Below are 21731 nucleotides of genomic sequence, written 5' to 3' on the forward strand. Positions count from 1 at the left end.
GCAGTGGCGGGATCTCAGCTCACTGCAAGCTCCGCCTCCCGGGTTCACGCCATTCTCCTGCCTCAGCCTCCCGAGTAGCTGGGACTACAGGCGCCCGCCACCTCGCCCAGCTAGTTTTTGTATTTTTAGTAGAGACGGGGTTTCACTGTGTTAGCCAGGATGGTCTCGATCTCCTGACCTCGTGATCCGCCCGTCTCGGCCTCCCAAAGTGCTGGGATTACAGGCTTGAGCCACCGCGCCCGGCCTAGAGAGCTAATCTGAATTACGCCCAAATGGAAGATTTCACTTTTTAAGTTACCTAAGGTCTTTCTGTTTCCTGGCTAATAACCTAATATAGTTTTCCTGACTTTTTCTATTGCCAGAATTAACAGCTGCCTTCCTCTTTCATGCCTTTTGTTCATGTCGAAACAGTTTTTCACCACTGCATAAGTAATTACATGTATGAAGGCTACCCAAAAGCTATGTTACTTGCAGGTAGTAGTAGGTAGTAGGCAAGTCTCTATCAACATCAACATGACTGATTTCTGCACATCACTTTGGTGGGGTAAATTTAATAACTATGGGTCAACAAACTGAGTCTGTCATGGTTCTCCAGATATTCTAAACAATGCAAATGCTAAATCTTCCAATGAAAACCATCTACTGCACTGAATTTTCTCTAAGGATACATTTTTCTTCACCTACAAGTGAAAACAGAAATGCTGTGTTTTTTTTGTTTGTTTTTTTGTTTTTGTTTTTGTTTTTGGCCTGGAGTTTCAGCTATTGAAGCTATGAGAGAAAGCCATGTTTGTAAAGAGAAATTAAAAATTGTTCTTTATTATATTTGCTACAGAATCCCGTAATGGGGTAATCAAATAAAGTTCTCCAGGGGTGAAATGAAAGAACAGTCCATATGCCAATCTATTTATCTCCTCAGTCCACCTCTGATCACACTCTACCCTTTCCTGTCTGCAGACTTGGTTTGTGTGCCGGTCAAATTACCTCCTATTTTCTTTTAATATATTTTTGCCCTGGCAGGGGGCAGTACGATGACTCAACAACTAAGTTGTTATTAGTTACCTCCCCCTTAACACCACCCCTTTAGATACAATGCAAAAGGCAGTATTTAACTGATCTTATTGTTCGTAGAAGAAAATCATCTGTATGGGTTACATCTACACACTAAGAAAGAGGCATGTCATCCATACATATGAAAACAAAACTGCCAAAAGATTTCACATGATTGTTTACTTGATGCACTTTTCAAAAAAAACTGTCAAACCAAAAATAATAATAAGGCTTATACTTAAGCAGTAGATCTTAAGTAAAAAGATGTACATAAATCAAACTTTCAGAATTTAAAACATTTTCCATCTGTTACGGTTTTAAGAAAAGTTTGTCTTCTGATTTATTTTCAGTTGTTAACACTGTTTAACTTCACTGTTTAACTTCAGGGTTTCTGAATCACTATTTATACTCCCACTTCTACTAAGCTAAAGTAGTTAATGATTTGTAAAACACTTGTGTGCTTAAAGGTAATCAAAGACTCTTGAAAACTATGTCTAGCCCCCCCCCCCAAAAAAAAACGTTATTTTACAAATGTACCTTTCGTTTACAGTTACTTTTAACAGCAACAACAAAAAAGCACGGCAGTATGCATATGATCAAAGGCAGAATTCCCTGTATCTAATAGTAAGAATAGCTACTATAATGAACACATTATTTAGGCAGTAAAACAGTAATTTTATAAGCATTAGTGGTAAGCTTTTTAATAAACATTTCAGGTATGTATTGCATTCCTAATTTGCCAGATGAGTTAACTGAGGATTTAGGGTCGTTGCTAATATAATTCCAGGTGATTCAATTTCAGAGAGTAGAGAAGAAATTGGAATCCAGGTATATTTGGATCGAAAGCCTATGGTTTTTATTTTCATACTGTGTTTGCTCAATTGCCCATTTTGCATCATTTTCAGGCCCAAGAAATCATATCTCTCAGAGGCTCATGTCTCATTTGTGACAGCTTCTAAAAAAGTAAAACAACTGGATCCTCCTTTTTCTGCTCCTGGTGCTCATCACAAAACTAACTGGGGTTTTGCCAAACAGACTCTGTGTTGGGAGAACTACAAACATGAGTTCTTTGCCCTGAACAAAATCACTGATTCTTACAACTCAAGTGGGTTTTGATCAGTTTCCTCTTCTCATGTCAGGGTGGTACTGCCAGTGCATCTTGCCCAATATGCAGTGAGGGCAGAGAGGGGCCCACTCACTCACGTCACTCTCTGAAATGAGTCCATGTAGAATAGGCCAGTTCACCTATTTTCCAGACAGTGACACCCAAACCTGGTACTGTTCACTTAAAAATGCTTACAAATAGGAGAATCGCTTGAGCCTGGGAGGCGGAGGTTGCAGTGAGCCAAGATCGCGCCACTGCACTCTAGCCTGGTGAGAGAGGACAGAGCGAGACTTCGTCAAAAAAAAAAAAAAAAAAAAAAAAAAAAAAAAAAAGAAAATCTTGCAAATAAACAGTATTGGAACAAGAGGAAAGGGCCCAAACAAGTCTAGCACCTTCTTCCTCTTCATCATCTATTCTTTTCTTAAATTGGACACAGAGCACTTAAGTATCTGCTGTGTGCTAATCACCTTGCTAAGTGCTGTGGGTCCTAAGTATAGTTCAAGGAAAAATAAATAACAGTCAAAACTATTGTAGAGAAAGAGCTGTGCAGAACAGGATCAGAAGTGTTCTCAATTCCTCCTCCTTGTCTGGGGTTAGTTTGCTAGGGTTACCATAACAAAATACCATAGACGGGATAGCTTAGACAAGAATTTTTTGGGGGAAAAAAAATTCTGGAGGCTGAAATTTCAAGAGCACGGTGTTGGCAGGGTTGTTGGTTTCCCCTGAGGCTTCTCCTCTTGGCTTAGAGATGAAGGGGTGCCTTCTCACTGTGCCCCCACATGGCCTTGACTTTGTGTGTGCCACCCCTGGTGTCCCTTATAAGGGCACCAGTCTTACTGGGTTAGGGTCTCACGTATGACTTTATTTAGACTTAATTACCTCTTTAAAGGCCTTATCTCCATATACAGTAACTTTGGGGTTAGGGATTCCACATATGAATTTGGGGAAACACAGCCCACCCATAACAATAACCATTACATAAATGTCTATAATGTGCCGTGGACATAAGCCAAGGTAGGTCAGATACCACATGCATGGAGCTAGGAGCATGGAGGCTTCAGCCAGCTTGGGTTCAAATCCCAGGTCTGCTACTTCTTAATTGTATAATCATCGGTGAAATGTCTTAATGTTAGTGCTTCATCGGTCAACCTGTTAAACCAGATAATAAGAGTACCTACCTCCCAGGGTTAATGTAAATTGCTTTATATCTATTATATTAGTAAGTTGAAATAAAAGTTGGCTATTAGCAGTGGCTAAGTGGTTTTAAACATGGTGCTACTCCTCTTTCTCCTCTCGATATAACATAATAGGAACTGTGAGAATAAAAGGTAAGAGAAAAGACAGAGGAAATCAAATTCTTTAATTGAAAGATATTAACATACACCAAGTTTTCTTAATTATAATCATTTATTATAAAGTGAAGAAAGGTACAATACAAAACGACAATTAATTTGTAGCTTAATTATCTTTACAAATCTTTGTTGAGCACTTATTACAGGTGAGAAAGCGCTCCTGGTATTTTGGAGACAGCAGGGAACAAAAGAAACAGGAATTGCTATTCTAGTGAAGCTTACATTCCAGAATGGATATGTATCACCTCCACGTTTAACACTCATTTCAGAAATAGGGGAAAGTAAGACATACCCAATAGGAAAAAAAAAAAAAAAAAAGTCAACTGACAACCTCATAAAGCAAGTTAATATTGTTATCACGTAGCCAGAAAAAAATACCCAGGAACCATACTAACTCTGGGGCTAGTTAGATGGGCTTTCCTAAAGCCTCCCTTGATCCTTGTGATGCCGGTTTGGGATTTTCTTACCCTACATCCATCTTCCCACCCGGCCCGGCTCGGCCCTGTCCCGCGCTGCGCGTGGAGCGGGAGGGAGCCCGGCCCTCGCGCAGGTACCGGCTCCGGGGTCGCCGCCAGCCTCCGCCGCCCGTCTCCCCGCCCGCGGCAAGTCCACATTGGGGCCGGGTTTGAAGCAGCGCCGCCGGAGGGGGAGGGCCGGAGGTCCTGCCTTTGCCCCACGGCCGGTGGCCGGATCGCCAGGTCCCTGGTCCCGGCGCGGTGGTCGCCCAGAGCGCGAGTGACTTTGTCCTCTGCTGGGTGACTCCTGGCTCACGTCACCAGTTTGACAGCCTCTCACCAAATCAGAGAGCGGCGCTCGCCGGGAGCTCTGGGCGTCACCGGGAGCTCCCGCAGATTAGAACTCGCCTCTCCTAGCTCCTCCCCTCAGTCTCATTTAAAGCTCCCACTGGTTTTCCTGAAAAATTGAGTGGGCTCAGTTTCTGCAGCGCTTTCTTCCACTGCAAGATGGTAAGTGAGGAACTGGCGTTAGCTAGTCCGCTGGCAAACTTGGGTCTCTGGAAGTTAATGAGCTTTGCATTTAGAATTTATTCCACCTTGGGAGCAAGATTTCTCTGCTACCCACCAATTAAAACAGATCCTTTCTGCTGCCCTCTCTTTTCCTATCCTCTATCTGCTTTCTCTCTCTCTCTCTCTCTCGCCCTCTCTCCCTCTCCGCTCTCTCTCCTCTCTCTCTCCTCTCTTCTCTCTCCCTCCCTCTGTTATTACTACTTTCCTGACTTTCTCCCCAACTTTCCCCTCCCCCTGCACTCTCTTTTCATTTCTACCTCTTCCTCTAGATCATGCATATATTTGCAAACACTTGGACATGAACTTGTCGAGGGATATTTGGGGTTTGTTTTCTTCTCAAGTATGAATTGCATAATAGCTTAGCTCTGATTAAAAAAAAAATCTCAGGGAAGGAGTCTGCAAACATACTTTTATAATAAAAGAAAATTGCACTTGATAAACTTTTGGCTGAATTTCTTTGGTCTGCACTGCCCAAGCTGGACTTGCTTCAGAACTAGAATTTTTCAAAACTTAAATTACCGAGAACATTTACAAAGTGTGATTGAATTGACTTAACTTTTTTTTCTCTTTCTTCTTCTTATTTGTTTTCTCTCTGTTTACGTTAATGCCCAGAGAAACTCTGTAGTGTCAAAAAGAGTTTTTCCAAAGCTGGGCTCTGCTAAAATGAATGGTTTTTACCTGATTAAACATTGACAAATAATTTAAATTTGGTGTTGTACAAATTAACCCAGGAAGGCTGCATACCTGCCCCTGCCTGGACATTTGGAAAGACTGTGTGTCTGAGGTTCAAGAAGTGGAGAGCAGGAGAGTGTTCACTGGATCAGAACACAGTGGACAATACATGCCAGTTAGTGACAAGATAACTTTGGAGGAGCATTGAGCCCTAGTGATGGACAAAACTAGAGCTTGCTGTCTTTGCTAACAAACTTCTTTCAGCTTTGATTATACGTTTACTTGGAGTGACTTTATGCTCCTGTGCTTAGTGTTGGGAGCAAAATGTTTTAATTATCTCTGGGACAGATAGATAGATAGATAGATAGATAGATAGATAGATAGATAGACTATGAGCCAGCAGCATGTTAGGTCAGAGGGAAGAATAAGGAAGGAATGAGGCAAGTATGATTGAGAAACTAAAATGAAGAGGTTAGTCTATATTATGTCATATCCATTTCAGCTTTAGCATTCTGCGTTCTTTGTCCTTCAGGAGTTTTAGAAATATAATTAAGATATTTGCTAGAAAGAACCAAATAGTTCTTATGTTTTCGCACCATGAAGTAGAATTCCCTTTATTTAGATCTTGGGTAGACTATTAGATGAGCTGGACGTTGCAACAGAGAATCCTTCTGGATATGTACAAATTTCACCCATTCAATGCTAGTCTGCTCTTTTGCTCAAAGGCCTTAAGGGAAATTCTGGGTAAACCAAGAAACTCATTCCCTTTTAGTAATTGTAATTTGACCACCCCAAAATTAATATGGATCTATACTTAACACCTTTTCTGATTTTTTTCTTTATATTTCACTGCATATAATTTCGGTATTTCTCCCACCCTTTCCCCCTTTTAAATCTCCATCACCCCATCTCCTGGGACCCCGCACTCCCCTCATTCTGAATTTCACAGAACACCATTCTGCCTTGCCAAGACCAGTACTTTGTAGGAGGCCAGAGCTATAATTGCCCGTATTCCACTACAACGTCAGAATCTAGTGTTGACGTTTCCACGGAGACTTGGGTCTCTTTCTGGGCCGCTGGTCTCCTGGACAACAGAGAGCTCCAACAAGCACCACAGGCACAGGGTAAGTTCTGCTCCTCTGCTTCCCTGACAGATCTGGAGCTCTTTTCCATACCCGTGGCTACAGAGCATCATGGGCTAGGACTCTAGAATAAGGGACGATATGGAAAATTTAAGTAAACCCAAGGACTCCTGATTTTTACAGTCATAAAGCCTGCTGTTTTACACTTGCCAAATAGTGAAAATGGGATTCTTTACCTTGCCCACTGGATAGCATGTATTTCTCCCTACACTTTATAGTTCTTGCAGAGTCCTATCTCACTGTGGGAGTGTGAGTCTGGATCAAAGTTTTATAAACAACACACTGGCAGAATGTCTTTGGAATGAGGATACCAGTCGGAACACTTCTTTTGGAATTCAGGAAAGTTTCCCTGAGTTTGAGAGAAAAGCAAGGAATACTAGCTTAATTTTTATTTCATAGAGGAAGTTCCATGGATAGTGTGTTAGAAGTGGAAAAAGGATTCCCTTTTACACACAAAAAAAGCTTCAACTTTGGAGAGAAGTATAGCATTGACGTAAAATGACATATTAATTTTGATCCGTGGCATACGAGCAATATTTATAAGTATTAAAGAAATGTCTGTGTTAAACACTCCAGTTTCTTAAATAATTGTCAGACACCCTAGAATTAAATATCCATACCATTGTTTCTGCCACATGATTCGTTTTATTTTTTAAAAAGACACAAACAAAGGAACTCAAAAAATTAAAAGCACACTTAAATGTCACAGAGGACGTTGTTGAGTATTAACTTTCCACTACAAGCAATGGTAAAAACAAAATGCCCAAGAGTGTGAACCCAACCTACTTATGCCATTTTATTCCTATCTCCTACTCATCATTTCACTTTAATCAAAAATATTTCAGTATCAACAGTATAACCAGAGAAGGGCAAGAGTCAAAACTGTACTAGATGAAGAAAAGAAAGTAAAAGTAAACCCGGTTAGTATGCCCAACCATAGCTTTTTATTGATAGATAGAACTAACTGTCAAATATGGGGGGAAAAGCCACTTGGAAAAAAAACATTTATAGAATATACAGATTAAAACAGTTGAAACAGATAAGGTCTGGGCACAGTTTTGAGATTTTCATTAAGATCTTCAAAGAAGCAAGGTCCAAATAGTTTTAAAGTAGAAAGTGCTACCACATACAATTCCAAATAAATACAGTCCATTAGATTAAAACAGGCAGGCAGAGAAACTAGTAGCATTACAGATTAGAATTTAACTATAGAGCCAAACAATATATTATCAAGTGCTAAAGCTTAGAAAACAAGATAAAAACTAGAAAAACATAATGGAATTGCAATGTTATGCCGAGTTTGGGGGGAGATCAGTAAGTATGTGCATAAATTAATGACAAAGACTGGACAGTCTTTATTAACTTATCCAGCAGGAATACATACATTAGGCAAGAATGTGACCCCTTCCTGCTTATAACAATTTACCCTTTAACTGCTATGTGATCCAGTGTATAAATATTTGTTTCTCTCATCTTGCTTGCCTTTTCAAAAAAACTTTAAATGTCTTGTTTTCCTGTATGGCAGCAATAGCTGTTTAAGAAAAATAATTGAACCTACTAAACTTTCTGATTTGATTTGATAAGTTTCTTTATTACACAGAAACTACAAGACTATTTTCTCAGTTATCCATTTGTATTTTCACAGAATCCTTCAGTGACTCAAATTTTTCTCTTCCGGACTTGTGCTCATGGGAAGACGCTCAGCTTTCCTCTCAGCTCTACAGAAACAAGCAGGTATGTGTAAGTCAGAGCATTGAGACTGGTCGTGTTCCGCGTGATCCGTTCCCCACCATTAATATCTTGCTTCTTTTCCCTTGTGAAATTCATGCTGACTCAGTTTAGAACCAAAGTGACTGTGTGTCCACAGAGAGATCAAAGTTAGATGATAGATGTCAGAGAAAAGAAAAACCACCGAGACACTCTAGAAAGACCTGCAGTCAAGCTCCCACTTTACACGTTTTAGCCGTATGACCCTGAATCCTTCTCCTTTTCCTCATTTATGGAATTGTAGTCCTTGTGCTGCCTATCTCAGAGGGAATCTGAAAAGATCGAATGATATAGTGAGTGTGACAGTATTTTTAAACCATAACATCGCTAATACTTGGAGAAGAGATCATGATTATAAAATATTTTCCTAAGATTGCTTTTTTTCATGTTCTGTTAGTTTTGCCCCTGAAGGGTAATTTAACCTAGTGGACATACAGACAGATCAATCTGAGGCTGAAAGAAGCTGACCCACCTCTGTTTTTGTTTATTATTTATTTATTTTAAAATGCAAGGGAGGAGTCCAGCAAAATCTTGCTAATACTTGGAGAAGAGAATGATTATAAAATATTTTCCTAAGATTGCTTTTCTCATGTTCTGTTAGTTTTGCCCCTGAAGGGTAATTTAACCTAGTGGACATACAGACAGATCAATCTGAGGCTGAAAAAAGCCGACCCACCTCTGTTATTTATTTATTTATATATTTAAATATGCAAGGCATCATTTTCTATATTTAATTTAATCTAGTGGACATACAGACAGGGCAATTTGAGGCTGAAAAAAGCCGACCCACCTCTATATTTATTTATTTAAAAGTGCAAGAAAGGAGTCCAGCCACATCTTCCTAAACATCATTTTCTGCATTTAAATAGTTGCATGCAGCTCATTTTTTCATATCTACCTGATTCCCTTGTGGTTACAAGTTTAAAAGTCTATTATAATCTCTCCAAATGCTATGCAATGAATGAGAATTCAGAGCACAAAGCTGAACAACTGGGTGTTAGGGGAACGTAAATTTAATTCAGGCCTCTCAGGATGAGGGCTCCTCGTGCTCGTGCTCACACAATAAACAGTAGTCAAGTCAAGGAGCAGTGGCATTATTATAAGGTTACAGAGTCAATACAGTGGAGCAGGCTTCACCACTGTCTGCTTTTTGTAGCTGCAAGATACCCTGGTGCAGAAGGAAGAAGAACTCGCTAGGTTACATGAAGAGAATAATCACCTCAGACAATACCTGAATTCTGCTTTGGTTAAATGTATTGAAGAAAAGGCCAAGGTATGTGTGTATCTACTTTATAAGAACAAAGCAGTGATTTGAGAAAGGAAATGATTTATGGCAAACTCCTTGATTAAACAGGGTATCTTGATAAGCATTTATGAGATGGATGGTTTTTCTTAAGGAAATATGGCTCTTTCACAAGAATTTTTATCTATTATTTCTCTGAAGTACATAGATTGCAGGTGTCAGTCATATATTACAAAAGAAGTTGCTTAAAAATCAAATGCTAGTCGGGGGTGGGGGTTGCTAAGACAATCAGGGTTAATCAAAAGGCAGAATGAGATGGATGGAATACTGTATGGGAAACAGATCTAAAAGACACTCAGTTCTTTTAATAATCTGTTTGACTTTAGGCAAATCATTCTTACTTAGATCCTCACTTAACTTCATCTGTAATGGATGGTCTAAAATGTCCTTTAAAAATTCTGCTAGGTCTAAAATGCTGTCAATATTGCCAGGAGTCCAGATCTCTTGATTTGGCATTTACAAATTACATTAGGCATATACAATTACCTTATCGTTTAATTCACATTTTTTTCTCCACTTTTAAAATGAGCTATTTCTAACTCAAGGATAAATAACTTGCCTGTAGTCTTTTTTTGTTCATGCTCAATTCTTTGCCTTTCAATTTTTTATTATCTATTTGCCATTATGTTATCATTAATGCTTTCATCATCAATCTTTTCTGTACTTCTAGACAAGCTACATTATTTGATATTATTTGGTCTAAATTGATGATGCTTCTTGCTACTGTTACTAAATGGAGCAGTTCAGGGAATAGAAGACACCAGATTTGATTTATTTACAATTCAGTTGTCTTTGTTAAAAAGAGACTACATCTTGGTTATTTGCCTGGGCTCCTAACTCCAGCTACCATTCCATAAAAGGACACTTATTATATTATTAAATGATAACAACTAGGCAGTTTGATCTGTCGCTCTTAATAATTTTCCAAGATTTAGAATAATATAATATCTCAGAAGTACTTTGAAAGTTTATGAAATAAGAATAAGCAGTGTTGTATAGCGTTTAATCAGAGGATCTGTCTAGATTCGGGTGGCTTAGCTTTATGTCTGAGCTAAATCATTCTCAGCAAGCCATTAATATGTCTGTGCCTTAGTTTCCTCATTAATGAAGATTTTAATAACATCTATATCCAATGAGATAATACATATAATCAGTGATTTATAAATTATAGTAAATGATAGTTTATTTATAAATGATAAATGTATTATTTATAAATATTGTTTATAAATAAATATAAATATTTATTCATATAAATTTATAAATATTTACTTATATAAATTTATAAATAATGTAAATATTACTTATAACATTTATAAATAAATATAAATATTACTTATAACATTTATAAATATAAATAAATATAATTTGTAATATTTATAAATAAATATAAATATTATTTATAACATTTACAAATAAATATAAATACTATTTATAATATTTATAAATAATATAAATATTTATAACATTTATAAATAAATATAAATATTATTTATAACATTTATAAATATTACAGTCATATATTACAAAAGAAGTTGCTTAAAAATCAAATGCTAGTCGGGGGTGGGGGTTGCTGAGACAATCAGGGTTAATTATTATATATTTTATATATATTTATATATTATATATAAATATATTATAAATAATATACATATTATTTATGATATTTATAAATATAAATATTATTTATAAATAAATGATTATAAATGATAACTTAATAAGTGATAGTGCTATTATTGTTACAATAATAACTTGCCTGTGCTGAAATCTTAAAAATATCATCTAGTCCTTTCAACATTTAAGAAAACTGAGTAAAAAATATGATTTAGAGTTTTTAGGCAGTTACTTGTCATCACAGATTTTACTTTACAAACAAGCTAATCCAATCTATCTTACTTGTGTGTGAAGAGAAACTTAATCATTTTTTTCAAAATAATTTAGTTAACTAGTAAATATATGAAAAAAGTATAACTTTCAAATATCACTTCCCTAGAAATTGCTCTCATCTGATGAGTTCTCCAAAGCATGTGGAAAATTCAGGAAGGGGAAGAGAAAATCCAAAGAACAAAGATACTCTCCTGCTGAGATTCCCCATCCCAAAAATGCCAAAAGAAACCTCTCTAGTGAATTTGCTAACTGTGAAGAACAAGTTGGGCCCCCTGTGGATCCCTGGGTCCTTCAAACACTTGGGTTAAAAGACCTTGACACTATCGATGACACCTTACCAGCTAACTACAGTGCCCTCGCATCTCGTCCCAGAAGAGTCGCCAGCACATTTTCCCAATTTCCGGATGATGCAGTTGATTATAAAAATGTCCCCAGAGAGGATATGCCAATTGACTATAGAGGTGACAGAACAACCCCCTTGCACAGCACTGCCACTCATGGAGAAGATTTCCACAGCCTTTCTCAACTTTCAAATCCCCCAGTGGGGCTGAAAACTCTTCCTTACTGTAGTGCTAATGTGTCACCCAACAAGACAGAGATGGCATTTTCCACATCCCTGAGCCCTCATTGTAATGTGAAAACTCATTCCTTCCACCAGGGACAAGCCTTTGTGCGTCGAGATGAGGAGGGAGGCTGGAAGTTTACCTGGGTCCCTAAGCAGTCTTAGTGACCCCTCTTTTTTATCACAAAGCACTGCCATGAACTGTTTACAGAGACCTCTCTTGCACTTGAATTTGACTATGTGGAATACAGAAGCTATTGCTTAGACTGTCTCCTGCCACTTTAAATGTCACTCTCAATTACCCACTTAAATCTGCAGGGATTGGCTTCCAAGAATCCATAATGAAACATGTTCGCGCTTCTTTCACCTAAATTTGACTTGTTTACACACCAATACCTGCTATTGCCATCCTCCCTTTGCCCTACACTTGAAGAGGTATTTTCCATTTTCTTTTATATTCCTTTAAGACCTAGATACATTTTTCCAATTATAACCAGTTTAACAGATTTTCCTCTTTTAAGTAGTTGAAATAGTGACAGCCCTTTTACTTTTCTCCCTTTGTCATTTCTGAAAACTGCCTTTAGAATGAGCCCTATTTTTGCTTCAGGTACTTACTACTGCATGTTCAAATAGCTGAGGGTGGGGTAGAACAAGTGTCTTTGCCCATCACCACTACTACTGAAGACATAATGTGGATGTGTGTAGTGTTATGTTCATGGCAGTTCAAAAAGTTCAGTGCCCCATGGTGGCATTGACAAAGTCTCTTAAAACAACTGTAACTTCACTAACAATCAATATCACAGATAAACTTTAAAATTATAAAGAATTTAAATTAGTTTTAAATGCCTCATGATGTATCAGCTTCTATATGTGCCCAGCATTGTTTCTTTAACCAACATGACCCCAAGAAGAACATTTTGAGGGACTGTGGTAACAAATCTAGTCATCGTCTGCGACTACTACCCAGATGCTGACAAACTCTTATTGCTGAAAATAGACTAACCTAGCTCAGCCATTGTCTCATTCATTCATTCATTCACATATTTATTTTTTCATTGATCAGTCCACCCAAGATATCTGTAGAATACCTAATGCCTACTTTGTACCAGGCACTATGCTGTGTGATAATGATAAAATACAAGCAATTTAGGCACTGTGACCACCATCATGAGACTTAGACCTACTCATCTGCTATGACTTTGAGAAAACGACTTCCCTTTTGTGAAGGTCTAGTTTCCCAGCTGTGGAATACAGAAGCTGGACTAGATAATCACTAATATTCTATGAATTGAGGCTGGGACCTATCAGATTTACTCCAACATGGCAATTTCAGGTCATTGAAGAAACTAAAGAGAAGTCTTTAGATAGGCACTGCGAATATTATGTAGGGTAAACTTTATGTACAATTAATAAAATTCAAAAATATAAGTCGTTTGAAGTTAACATTGGAAATCATTGCTCTGATCACAGTACTCTTTTTCTAGAGCCCATTTTGCAGTTAACTCAGTCTAACTATGTAAGAATAATTTGCATCTAAAAATAGATACATATTAATTTTTAAATAAGTGTGGATAGATTGAATATAAATATTGCTATCAAGGACTTCATATTTCTAAATTTGAAACCATATATTTTTAGTGCTTGTGCTAGTTTTCTTCTTTCCCATCTCTCAAGACCCCTATCCTTCCCAGAATAATTTACACATCCTGTGTGTGCACCTATGTTTTTTGGACAAACTTCAATTAATGATGAAATCCTTCATGTTGAAACCTGTTTTCATTTTTCTCTTTTCCACATCTCCATAAGTCATCTTGCACAATCAGTATCTCACAGGTCAAGTGTGTTGGTTAGGATTCTTTGTAACAAAGACCTGCCTTTCATTGTTGTTGCTGTTTGCTTGTTGCTCTATTTTGGTGATGTAAGCAAAAGTCTGTTATAAAGATTTGTTACCACCCACTTTTAAAAATAATTTATGAAGAAAATCCAATATAGTAATTAATATTACTCTCTGGAGTACTTTAATAAGTAGAACACGTTCCATTTTCTAAAAAATAAAATAAAATAAATAACTGTGCCTTTTGCATTCTGGTGTCTGGTGTCTGGTTGGTGAAATTTGTCTCTTTTTAGAATAAGAGATTTAAGAATTGGAATTACTGTACTTTAGTACACTAGGAATTGAGAAAGTAATATAACTAATTTTGAAAGTCTAATAATCAAGCTGTAAAAGGAAATGTATCAGTTAACAAATATTTATTTTGCATTCCTTGTGTGCCTTATCATGTGTTAAGTACCATGAGGATACACCCAGGCTTAGCACAATGCATTTGGTGTTTAAAACAAAACCACACAAAATGTCATAGCTTTTGATAGCTTTTAAATGAAACTTAATTTTGGCCCAGTTTAAAGATATTACGAAACATTTGGCATAAAATGTGATAAGTTTTCCTGGCTTATATCATGGATGATATTATGGAAGACAATTACCACATGTTTTTGAAATCATGTCTATAAATATTTAATATCCATTTAAATTATGTATAGGAAATTATTTTGTTCATGTTTGAGAAATTAAAAATTTCTTTCACCTGAGTGTATGTTTTACTTGTATGGCTTCACCATGTCTCTCTAGTAAACCGCAGTTCATATTTTAAGCTATAGTGGGAAATAAAAATGAAGTCTTTTGTGATTGTGATAACCATTTTTATATTATGCTTAACATTCCCTAATAGTAGATTTTCTTCTCCTGGTTTGTAACCATAATCCTGTGTATTTGCATTTCTTTGTATGATATCTATGGTCAGACTAATGTCTTCAGCATTTAGGGCTTAATGGTTCTTTCCCTTCTTTAGGGTACATTAATGAGGCTTTCAAATGTTAAGTGGCTTAGAGTCTAGTGCCTGCTGGATACACTACTATTTTAACTAGCCACACATAAAAATTAGAATCCAGTATCGATTTTATAAATTTGTTAAATTTTCCAATGTCCTCTGACCATCTGAAAGATAAATCATACTTGTATCTCACTAGTATTTGGAAAAAAAGGATGTTGTTAAACTTCAGCTATGAAGGTGATGTTAAATAAATGAGGCTATTCAAGACTTCAGTGATGCTAACCTCTAATTTGAAAAATCTGAGGAAAAGGAACAATATGAATTAATGGAAGAAATTGTCTGTTTGACTTAATTCAAGAAAACGACTTTTTAAAGAAAGTATGACAAATGGATTTAACAACTCACCTGTAGTACAAATGTGGAGAAAAGTATAGCGTTAATATATCCAGTGATAAGTTTTTGATAAATATTACATCTTGCTTGTAAGGTCAGGGTATATAATTTTACCTGTGTCTCAGTTTACCAAAAGATTCACATAAGATTAAATATTAAATTCTGATTTTTTCTTTATATTTCACTAAACCAAATAGAATTGGTTTTCAAGCTACAAATATATAGTGTAAGTATGTTTCTCAACCTATTTTTCATATTTTTATCTATTTTTTTGTTCTATAGAGATAACCAGACATCCAGTTTTAATTCTTGTATTGAATATCCTGCAATTGTTAAATATAATTTAACACTTAATATTTTAAATAATATGATTTCTATATGATTTGAAATATTTCTAATGATATGTAAGAGTCAATTTTGTAATGAATTTATAGCTAATAAATAATGACAAAAACTTACTTAATCCTACTTTTGGCCCTTATTTTGGAAACATTTTTTAGTGAATGGAGCAACAAACCAAGAAAAAGTTTTCTGTACCCATTTCTTCTGTAAATGTTGCCACAGAAAGAAAAAGCATGTCAATTTTCAAGTGTATGAAATGGTAGTATGATTAATAATGGAGGTAGTTATTCAACAGATATAGCCTCAGCTGAGATACAGACTCAGGGTCAGGCTCAGCTGAGGATATAAAGAGGAAATATGTGTTAAAACTAACTTGGCTATAAATGAGAGGAACATAATTTAAACGTGCTTAATCAAAGCAAAGGAATAATTGGCTCTCATCACTGATGTTTATATTTCCAGAATAGTTGGATCTATGTGCTCAAAAAATGTCAGCAATCTGGTTTGGGACTTCAAGCAAGGCTATGATTAGGAATAGATTATTAAATGGTGTTAAGATAACACTCACCATACAAAAGCGTGACAGAAACCAGCATGGGATAAGGTCTGTGAGCTTAAATAGCAACCAACGTCTCATAAATATTCTCTAGTTTTGTGAAATTCCACCTCCAATGAGCAAAGCCTCAGTTAAGTGTTCCAGATTGATTTTAGTTATACCATGAGGAATTATGAAAAGATTAGGGTATCCACATAGGAAAATTTTGAGCAGGATTATCTTGAGGCCACTATATAGGTATATAGCCATATTTTCCTCAGGGAAAGATTAATATCAAGAGACAGTGATTTGGAACTTGCATCTCAGGGCAGTAACCTGTCTCTATATGGAGACTATTTTGTTATCAGTCATGGATAACCTGGATTTTATTTAGTTTTCTTACAGGGGTACTTTTCTTTCCTTGGAGAAAACTATGAACAGACTTCACTCACTTTAAATAATCCTTGAATAGGGATGTAATTGATATAAGTTATTTCAAACATTATCACAACGTGTTTCATGTCTTTATTTCTATTTTAAAGATGAGAAAACTGGTTATAAGTGTGATATGGGCCACATTATAATAGTTGAGGCCCAAGATAAACCCTGGTGCTGACGTTAGGTCTAATACCCTTTCTACTATTGTTGCCGAACTTTCTCCTTTGTTCAGCTAAAACCAGTTTTTTGTCACACGAATAGGAGAGATTAGGATCGCAGACACACAGAAGGGTGAAGAGTGGAATTCATTAGGCAAAAAAGAAAAAAGAAAAATAACGTTCGGCCGGGCGCGGTGGCTCAAGCCTGTAATCCCAGCACTTTGGGAGGCCGAGACGGGCGGATCACGAGGTCAGGAGATCGAGACCATCCTGGCTAACCCGGTGAAACCCCGTCTCTACTAAAAAATACAAAAAACTAGCCGGGCGAGGTGGCGGGCGCCTGTAGTCCCAGCTACTCGGGAGGCTGAGGCAGGAGAATGGCGTAAACCCGGGAGGCGGAGCTTGCAGTGAGCCGAGATCCGGCCACTGCACTCCAGCCTGGGCGACAGAGCGAGACTCCGTCTCAAAAAAAAAAAAAAAAATAACGTTCAGCAAAGAGTCCTGCAGGTAGGTTTCCTGCCTTACATATTGAAATCCCAGGTCACCACACAGGAACAGGAGAGGCCAGGCTCCTCACTCCTGCAAACGGACACAAACTTCTTCAGGCTCTTCTCCATCCTCCCAGTGCCCAGGTCGGCATTATTTAGACAGAATCAATTGGGAAAGGGCAGGCTTCATCCAGAACCAGCAGTCCGGTTTTTCACACTTCAGGCTGTTTTAGGCTTGAAGGCAGGGTTTCACTGGGGACACTTGGCTGTCTCCTGTCTCTATCACATCATGATAATATTTGGTACTAACAAATATGCTTACAGTCAACAGATTGTTAGAGACTACTACAAACCTCAGAGAGAGCAGTGTAAAGTATGGAGGAGCTCTTAAACCTTTGCTTGCTTTCAACAGAAGGATATTCTGGTGTGAAGAATCTCATTATTGCTAACAGGCTTGTTCACAAGAGGCCTAATTCATCCTCCATCATTCCAAAAGAGAGAAGTGTACACACTGACAACCATTTCAGAAATTTGGATGAGGAGAGTAGGATGGAAAAGGTGGGGTATCATTGTCGAAAGTATTAATATGCTTCTTAAACAAAAAAATTCAAATAAAGTAAAGGGAAATAAATCTCTTTCTCAATTACTACTACTAATATTAAATCCTAAAGTAGCAGTGTATAAATGATCCTTATGAAAGTCTTTCTCTTCTTCCTTTAATACAGAAAATAAATTTTATACCTGTTCAGGTAATAGCATTACTCCCTTTACTGTCATTCCCTTTCAGTATAACTCAAAGGGAAAGTAAAACAGTGAATACTCATATTTATAAGCTGACTCATTCTAACGCACTAAAGACAGTCTATCCTCACACTTTGGAAATCAGGGGTTAATTGATACCTTTTCAGGAACATGACTGATGTTTTTGTTGTTGTTTCTTATTTCTACGCCAAGTTTATAATCTGAAATAATAAGACATAGGAAGGGTCTTTCTAGGTAATTTCTCATTTCAAGAGAGTCCTTAATCCCAAATGACTAGCCCCTCAGGGACAAGGCCCAACTATCTCAGGAGCTTTATAAAGATTCCCTCAGGGCCCTCCAGTTGCTGTGAAGTTGAGAGCAAGAAAAGCTCTGTAATGAGTATGCACTGAGAATTCAGAATCCCTTGTTATAATCAGGCAAAAGGCAAAACACACCTTCCTTTCATTTTGCTCTCCTAGGATGTGCCGTATTCCAGAAGCCACAGAGTTATTCTTCTTCCACCCCCTGGCCCACAGAGAGTCTTAGATAGAACCTGGAAGTGGCATCTGCACAATGCCAGGTGGCCCCTCCCATGAATAGAGCTGTGTGCGCACCCCAGGAATCTCAGTCTCCTTGGGGAATTAGAGCACCATATTGCCAGGGCCTTAGCCTTTTCTTCCATTGTTTTTCAGAACCGTGACTAGTCCCACCTAGCCCATCCTGTTGTCCTCCCTCCAAATTTCGACAATAGTTGTAATCAGCATGCTGCTTCCTTTTGAAATGGTAAAGGATGAATCAGGTTTCTTGGGAGCCATCCTGTTAACAACAAGAGTAAAAATGGCTGGTGGCTCAGAATAGCCCTAGATGATGAATAGAAATATCCTTTCTATGACCTTGAAATGGGCTTCTAGAAGACCGTTTAGTATGTATAGTAATTATTAGGATTTATTTATGTCAGTTGATCAGAATACAGAGATTCCCACTGCCTTTTGTACAGCACAGTGATATTACGGACAAACAAAGACTGCAGTATAAAAAGTAGGTTCCTCCACTCATAACTATCAATCTTGGAAATTAATTTAACTTTTCTCAGTCTCAGTGTATCCACATGTAAAATGGAGATAATAATGCTTGCCCTATATGTTTACCAGTTTTGTGAGATAATCTTATAACTTCTAAGGACTGTGTATATATTAAATTTCTGTCATATATCCTCAATCTTTGCCTTCATATAGAGTAAAAATCCATTTCAAATTAATTCTCAAATGAAAAGCTTCACATTTCATAAAATGCAACACTATTAAATCAGTTAGAGATATTTTTACTGATTCAATTCAACAAATGCCCACTGTTTTCCTATCATCTTCAAAGTGAAATTTTATGTTCCAGGTAGGCACTATAGCTCATGTCTTCAAAGAGTTTACCAGTTGGTAAGTGGAGGGAAACTAGGAAAGGATTCACCGATGGCATGATATCAGAAACATTCATTGGATATAAAGTTATAATTGCAACAAGTAGAGGTAGAGGTAGAACAAACAGCTCAACAGCACAAAGTGTGGGGCCTATGTAGAGAATGGTAACTTTTCCAGTTGACTGCAAGATGGATTTTTATAAAATGGTGTATATATTCTTGAAATGCAGCAGAAGCTTCTGTACAATGAAACACACAGCTTCTATGAATGTTTTATCAATAATAAAAGGGAAGTAGTGTATATCAAATCCAAAGGAGTCAAGACAATAGCTTAGATATGTTATCTGTAACCTTAAAGCATCAGTTTTCATGCTGATTGACACTGGTATCAGTAAGGTAACTATTAAAGGTATCCAACTTTCATAGAAGTCCTTTTTAAAGGTTTTCAATTTTTCAAGACTGGGGTGGGTGTACCCTTTATAGACAAAATTATGGAGCGTAGGTAGTGAAAATTACCAGCTGTTCTTGATGCATATCCACCAGTTTTGCTTCAAAATCATAGGTCATTTTTTAAACATGATATTCCTATATTTCTGTAAAGATCTTAACAGAGATGCACGTATAATATGAAGACTGGGCAGAGTATATGGTAATGGGCATCATCTTTCTGGAACACACAATGAGAAAAGAGTCTACCCTAACCCTCCTAACCCTTTCCCCATTAGAGGAAGAGGGGGAGGAAACTTCTCCTTTGCAGGCAAACGGAGGTATGCAAGAGAGTCATGTGAAGATGAGGAATGATGGCAAGTAAGGGAATGTAAACTTTTTTCCTCACATAGTTATGGGCTGCAACAACATGACCTGGATGTCAGGGCAATGAAAGAGGAGACAGCAGAGTAACCTGGATTCCCAACATTTTTCAGGACAAAATAATTACTGTGGTTGATGAAGCACTGCAGAAGTTCAGCAGAAGCTTCTGTTCAATCAACTTGAGACATCTTTATGTTCCCCACCCATCTCCCAGGCAATGATCTGAGCTCCAAGAGGCTGTAGATTAGACATCTGATAGTGTGAGCTGAAGTTAGAAGAAGGAGCTGTGAGAAATGGTCAAGGTAAAGCTATGTAGAAGTTTTTCAGGTCCCTAGAAAGACCCCACAAATGTATCACACCAGGAGCATAACTATATAATTTATTGTCCAAACTATGACATTTCTAGAGTGACAAATACTAAACTGGAAGTTACGTTGGGGCAATAGATATAACCCTAGGTTATTGTCACCAAACCAAGACATATGTCCACAATATGTGGGAAAAAACAGCATTTTTATTTCTGCCAGATAAAGGACATCAGTAGCTAGTCATGTTATCCAGGGAAGCAGCAACCATGAGTAAGAATAGGCTAAACTTCATTTTATTTGCTAGATATGAATCCAATTATAAGACACGAAAACAAAGTATGTCAACAATGGACCTTCTCCTCCATTCTTAATTGCCTTGGACCACACGTTTAACCCACATTGAAAGAGGGAGATCAGTTATAATATTATCAGTCCAATCAGTTAAAAGATTAAAGTTTAAAACACATGGACTCAGTTTCATGGACAAAAGTGACCTAATATTTATGATATTTACCTCAAAATAGAAAGTATAATTCAACATAGCAAAGCTAAAATCAGCCAAAGGGAAAAATAAAGCTAATTTATCTTAATATTCCAATGAATTGAGGTCTCCCAATAAATGGACTCAAAAGTGTCTGTTGAAAGTGAAAAATTAGTTGGACGAATAAACAGGGTAGGTTTTTTGAGATGAACTGGAGCACAAATGAACAGTAAAACAAATTAGAGTTTCTATGAACTTCTTTTCAGCAATCATTAGGTGCTCATCAGCAAGTCATAAATCACCAAATAAATATGTCAAAGCCTACAACTTTACATGTCCACATATTACTTCAGTTAAGATATTTGAGTATGAATTTACAAAATTTTTGTAAAACAGTGTTGAAATGTGTAATAAATTTTATATACACACATAGGTATATGTGAATCTGTATATATATATATATCAAACAGTAATTTTATAATTACTTTTTTCATAAGAAACTATCATATTTTCAGGTTATTAAAATTTTTCCACAATATGATTTTCAATTAATGCATGGTATGGCTATTTTGTGAATGTACTATAACATACTTAACTAATCACCTCTTCATATGAAGGTTACTTCCAATTTCCTTTTTCTTTTCTTTCTTTCTTTTATTTATTTGTTGTTGTTGTTGTAGTTGTTGTTGAGATGGAGTCTCACTCTGTCACCCAGGTTGGAGTGCAGTGATGCAATCTTGGCTCACTGCAACCTCCACCTCCTGGGTTCAAGGAATCCTCCCACCTCAGCCTCCCAAGTAGCTGGGATCACAGGTGCATGCCATCATACCTAGCTACATTTGTGTATTTTTGGTAGAGGCTGGTTTTCTCCATGTTGCTCAGGCTTGTCTTGAACTCCCGAGCTCAGGTAATTCACCTGCCTTGGCCTCCCAAAGT

General features: G+C 37.1%; 1 protein-coding gene across 1 annotated transcript; it reads left to right on the forward strand.

Annotated features, from left to right (window-relative positions):
- The first annotated feature begins 4393 nt into the window (after nucleotides 1-4393).
- On the forward strand, nucleotides 4394-14593 carry GMNC (geminin coiled-coil domain containing). The gene is made up of 5 exons (XM_010385840.2): nucleotides 4394-4469; nucleotides 6151-6325; nucleotides 7989-8077; nucleotides 9267-9383; nucleotides 11404-14593. Exons 1-5 carry the CDS (start codon nucleotides 4467-4469, stop codon nucleotides 12022-12024), a joined length of 1005 nt encoding a protein of 334 aa, XP_010384142.1. The 5' UTR covers nucleotides 4394-4466; the 3' UTR covers nucleotides 12025-14593.
- The last annotated feature ends 7138 nt before the right edge of the window (nucleotides 14594-21731 follow it).

Source organism: Rhinopithecus roxellana, chromosome 1 (assembly GCF_007565055.1).
Source record: "Rhinopithecus roxellana isolate Shanxi Qingling chromosome 1, ASM756505v1, whole genome shotgun sequence".
In the NCBI taxonomy this organism is placed as follows: Eukaryota; Metazoa; Chordata; class Mammalia; order Primates; family Cercopithecidae; genus Rhinopithecus; species Rhinopithecus roxellana.

What these genes read in the sequence shown, in the direction of transcription:
- GMNC (XM_010385840.2), top strand. An exon ending in AGCTCTACAGAAACAAGCAG is followed by an intron (nt 8,078 to 9,266) that starts GTATGTGTAAGT and finishes TGCTTTTTGTAG; the next exon opens with CTGCAAGATACCCTGGTGCA. An exon ending in GTATTGAAGAAAAGGCCAAG is followed by an intron (nt 9,384 to 11,403) that starts GTATGTGTGTAT and finishes TCACTTCCCTAG; the next exon opens with AAATTGCTCTCATCTGATGA.